The following is a 5,103-nucleotide window of genomic DNA, read 5'->3' as shown; positions in this document are numbered from 1 at the left end:
TTTCCGCCGTTTCGCACCCTTTTGCAAAAAGTAACTCTGTTATTCAGTGTCATTTTGTATACACTGCAGTTTCAGTTGAACACAACTACAGTTTCATTTCGATATAACTATAGTTTCATTCGATATTTATAGACTCAAATATGTGAAAATGTTATTTAATTTTATTTTATATACACTATAGTTTTATTAAAACACAACTACATTTCCTCAAAAAAAAAAAAAAAAAAAACACAACTACATGATCATTTTGATATAATTACAGTTTCATTGTACAATATACACTTAAATATGTGAAATGTTATTCAGTTTCAGTTTATATACACTGCAGTTTCATTTCACTATAACTACAGTATCATTTTGATATAACTGCAGTGTCGGTTTGGATATACTGTAGTGTCAGTTGGTGTTTAATACACCAAACAAACGGACTCCGTTAACTCTAACGGCGGGCCGTTTCTTTACTTAAAGAAACGGCGCCGTATATGAACCGCGGTGCATAATCAATTATGCACCGCGGTCTATAATATAACAACTGTCAGTGTCCCATGGTCCCAACATATATATAATAATTTAAAAAACATACAAACGTAAAATCTAAAGTCTATCTAATAATAATTGTTATATTACTTGATTATACTTAAATATGATAAAAATGGAGTGGTTCATAGTAGGCCTTTTCTTTACAAATTGAATTGCAACATAACTCCCTTTGTATGCAATGTCTAATTATCAATCTCCAACCTTCTGCTCAACAAAAAATGGAGATTGATAGATGGATGATGTACAAGGAGTAATGACTAATGAATGGTTTAGTAGTACAGAGAAAGATATAGTGGTAGGCCATGGTGATGACTTGACTGTTAACCTAAACTGTGGCAGCATTCAGAGAAAGAAAATCTGATATCTTGTTGGTGTAAAAGTCTGGCTGTATTTTGTTTTTGGAATCTTGAAGGGTTGATAAACTCGTCACACCTGGAAACACAGTTGAAACTACCTGGTTAATGGCTATGTACTGATTGAGAATCAAAATGAAGATGAATTTGCACTTTGGTTATTACCTGAGAGAACAAGAAGAGTTTTGCATCCACCATTTTGGCCGAAAAGTATGTCGGTGTCGAGCCTGTCACCAACCATGCATATCTGGGATTTCTGGATGTTGAATCTGTTATGGGTTCCAATGAATTGAAGACGAGTAAGATATCGAGAGAGAAGATCGAGAGTTACAAGATAACGCATTATATTATATTTGGATTATTTGGGATCATACTCGTTTGCTAAGTAGTCCATCATGAAAGTTGAAGGCTTCCCTACAACCAGAGGCTCACGCTGTGTTGATCCTACTAGGGCACCAACCATTGAGCCACCACCTGAAACAAGCAACGTAACGATATGCAATCACAGAAACTCTCGAGGATCGATGAGCATTTAACACTCCTATTTGTGCTCCAAATCACAATTAAATAGCTGCTACTACCAACTTAATATTTTGTTAAGATATTGAACAAGCTAGCTAAGGGTTCAGAAAACAAAACCTGCCCATTCTTGAGCATCCGTTAGATGAGTGACAGCATCACGGTTTGTTGCAATGAAAAGACACCCCGGGTTTTCACGTATACACAGAGTTCCGTACCTTGATGATGGAAACCAAAGTTATGGATTAAGCACGAGAAACACAAAACAGAAAGAGATTGTTAGAGATACAGAAACAACGGGCCTCTAAAAAACTAAGGACATACACAGAGATGAAGTTTGAATACTTTCGGGTATTTGGCATTTTTCAATTTGATCTTTTCAGTAATAAATTCTACTAGTTAAGCAGGCTAGCTGCAACGATCAGTTGTGTCAGGAGGATAAAATACAGGGAAACTTACTGAACTTTGTAGTAATTGAAATAACGATCAAATCCAACGACAACTGCCCCGACCTGAATGGAGATTGACAGAGCTTTCAGTACAAGTGCATTTATAGAGTTGCGTTACAATAGCTTTTTGCTTAATCCATAACAAAAACGTTAAACTAGAAGTGAGGAATAATATATCCTTACATCCTCATCATGCTCCATCAAAAATCCAGGTTTCAGTTCTATCTTTTTATCGCCATCTGCCTGCATGAGATGATATGCAAATAAGCTAAGACAGGAGTTGAAAATAAACAAGTTATCAAGTAAAGGCCAAGATGAATACGAGGTCTCAAGAATCAACAGAAGAAGGCATATGGTTGAATAAACCTTTAGCAATCTAAAGAACCAAAATCCACAAAAGTAACTAAACTTGCAGTCTAGTATTTCTGCAGATATGACAATCTGGCAAAAGTGACGGTGTTCACTTATTGACCATTTATTGGAATTGGGAAACATATAACATGTCAGAAACAATGTGTATACTAGAGATAATTGTGGAGTGACGTGAAAATTGTTGATATTTTGACATACCGGGCCCCCAATATACTGAAACCCAGCTAACTCGAGCTCCTTCAATATTCCATCCTCACCAATCACGTAAACCTTAAAAACAAACGCAAGTTCAAGTCTTAGCCAACTGGGAATTAATAATGCAAAACTACAAGGAATCTTAGCAGCTTAACAAACATTATACAGACTGCACTATCTAAGTCTATTCACATGACACTAGAAAGTAAGAGAGCTACAAAAAAGAAAGAAAAGGAAAACAGTACAAAACCTCTAAGTCCTCAAAATTTTCAAGAATCGTGGTGGTAGTAATGATTCTATATGAAATCGAAAAAAATGTTCAGGGCAGCAAAAGTATTGTACGAGAACACGTGTGCTTAAGAAAAGAAATTAGAGTTCACCAGAACTAACATAGGTTAAATATACAGTGTAGGTCAAGATACTATATCACTGCCTATTCTTACTGGCAAAAGTCATCGCACTTACTTAGTATGCATGTGCTAACAATGTACAAATACCTATCCAGCGTACCTTTTTATCTTTGGGGAAATCAATGGACTTCAAGTACGCCGCAGCAGCAAATGATGATGCAAAAATTTCTTCCTGACATGGGGAAAACACTTTAAATAACTGACCATAAAAGTTCTGATAAAAAAGAGTCTAGACAGACCTCAGTGACACTAAGGCCAAGCGTCTCAAATTTTTTCCCGTATTGCTTCCTAGATTTTGTCGAGTTGTTGGTGACAAAAACTAATCTCTTTCCCTGAAGAACGAAAGAACACGAAAAGCAAGTGAACAGTGAAGAGAAAACAACTTTCTTTTAAGGATACAACAAATTAAAGTAACAGTCAATCCAATGCTAAGCCTGATATAGTCTTCATTGTAAAGAAATTGCTGACCTTTGCCCTCAGCATGTCCAGAGTTTCGGGAACCCCACTGATCAGTTTATCTCCCTTCCATATAACTCCTGTAAGATACAGTACAGAAATGATAAACCCACAACCAATAGGTGTACCCTCTCAACTAAAACCGCCTCAGCTGATACTTGAACTAAACATTTATATTTTATACATTATTTGCTCAACACTCCCTAGTAACAGCATAAAGCACTAATATGCGAATTTTCAGCAATAAGCTGTCTTTATGCTCAAAATCATTCATAAATTCACTAGGGAGGTTATAAATCCTAATTGTTTTCAAGAATTACTACTTTAACCATTTTTTTTAATACATTAGGTATCTTTACACCAAACTAATCCTAAGCCTCAGAGCTGCTAGAAAAGGTAAATTACGAGTCGTCTTGTAAGTACTCAGTACATAGTTTGGCAATTTATAACATGGACCAGGGTCCACAACTCCACATAACATTATGGATCCTGGATCAAAACGACGAGGTACAGAATTCATACCACAAGACACATACACATGTTATATATGTACTTATTTTTCAAATCTAATTTAGGTACATAATTTGTATTCACAGGTAAAATTTCATAATCACAAGACACAAAAATTCATAACAGAAAACACAATTACTAATTTGTTTCAGGTACAGAATTCATACTCTTAAAGTACATTAAGAATTTCATAAAACAAGACACAAAAACTTACATCATAAGATACATACACATTGTGAACTCTGGTCCATGATATTAGCAGTTAGCACAAGTAAAACTGTCAATACCCTCCGAGGCTCGCTCTTTGGCTGACCTCCCACCCCCTACCTATATAGCAAAGCCCATTTTGAGAGCTGTATGCAGAGGAGTCTTCATCTACTCGGATTGGTCAAGTTCTCACTAAATCAAAGTGCTAGGTAGAACCAACCTAGTTACCCGCGGGGCTTAACCAGCTAATTTTTATTTTTTTACGTGGAGTGCTAGGATCGAGCTAGTACGCTATCATCATCGGATCGGAAAGCATACATTAATAATTTCAAGCATTTACTGTTACATAAGCAGAATAACAAATGCGCAGAGCAGAAACAAAATAGGGTCACGAAGAAATGGGAGTTTGGCGGAGATTACCATCGCAATCAAAGATGAAGGTCTCGACGGAATCGATGAGTTGCTCGGCATTCGTGAGGGGCTGGGCGGAAGCCGAAACCTTCATTCTCGAATTCATATTCCGAAAAGAGGATTTCCAGCGGATTGCTGCGGGCCTAAATGGCAGTGGGTTTAAGGAGAAGGTTTTGGGATTGCAGCAGCCAGAGGAAGAAGAAGGAGGTGTAAGAGAAACAGAGACTGTCACTCTGCTGCACTGCATTTTTGGGTGTCTTTTCTCCTTTTCTTCCTTTTCTTTTCTCCCTAATAATTTTCTCGTTCGCTCCTGACATCTGGGTGGTTGTAGGCAAATTATTGTGTGAAAAACGAGTCGTTACGTTAAAAAAATAAAAATAAAAATGTATGCTTCCAATAATGAGCTTTTTTGAAGTAAAATAATGTATTTTATAAATTAGAATAGTTTATTTTATAATTTAAAATAATGTATTTTACGTCTTAAAATAAAAATTTTGAAATAAAATAATATGTTTATGTATTTTTAGATTGTGGTTTACACGGCTTACATTCACGCAATAATAGGGCGTTTGGTTCAGTGTAATTTAGTTGTAGTTTGAATTGAAATTCAGTAGATGCCTCAATTAAATTACGTTGTTTGGTTATAGGAAATTGCAATTCTCTCCATTTGTTAAATTGCAA

At 36.0% G+C, this 5,103-nt stretch overlaps 1 protein-coding gene across 1 annotated transcript; it reads right to left on the bottom strand.

Annotated features, from left to right (window-relative positions):
- Nucleotides 1–602: 602 nt before the first annotated feature.
- Nucleotides 603–4,741, bottom strand: LOC109187884 (phosphoglycolate phosphatase 1B, chloroplastic-like). The gene is made up of 11 exons (XM_019338267.1): nucleotides 4,432–4,741; nucleotides 3,307–3,374; nucleotides 3,078–3,170; nucleotides 2,939–3,010; nucleotides 2,432–2,503; nucleotides 2,045–2,104; nucleotides 1,872–1,924; nucleotides 1,533–1,630; nucleotides 1,268–1,367; nucleotides 1,059–1,162; nucleotides 603–972 (listed from the first exon to the last, which is right to left on the bottom strand). Exons 1-11 carry the CDS (start codon nucleotides 4,667–4,669, stop codon nucleotides 866–868), a joined length of 1,065 nt encoding a protein of 354 aa, XP_019193812.1. The 5' UTR covers nucleotides 4,670–4,741; the 3' UTR covers nucleotides 603–865.
- Between the last annotated feature and the right edge of the window lie 362 nt (nucleotides 4,742–5,103).

Source organism: Ipomoea nil, unplaced genomic scaffold, assembly GCF_001879475.1.
Source record: "Ipomoea nil cultivar Tokyo-kokei standard unplaced genomic scaffold, Asagao_1.1 scaffold1421, whole genome shotgun sequence".
NCBI lineage: Eukaryota > Viridiplantae > Streptophyta > Magnoliopsida > Solanales > Convolvulaceae > Ipomoea > Ipomoea nil.
This window is presented reverse-complemented; position numbering and strand designations above follow the sequence as displayed.

Coding starts and splice junctions, on each gene's coding strand:
- LOC109187884 (XM_019338267.1), bottom strand. CDS start 4,669: ATGCAGTGCAGCAGAGTGACAGTCTCTGTTTCTCTTACACCTCCTTCT. Junction 2,504..2,938: donor ATTTCCCCAAAGATAAAAAG/GTACGCTGGATA, acceptor TTTGTTTTTAAG/GTTTACGTGATTGGTGAGGA. Junction 973..1,058: donor AACTCTTCTTGTTCTCTCAG/GTAATAACCAAA, acceptor CTGTGTTTCCAG/GTGTGACGAGTTTATCAACC.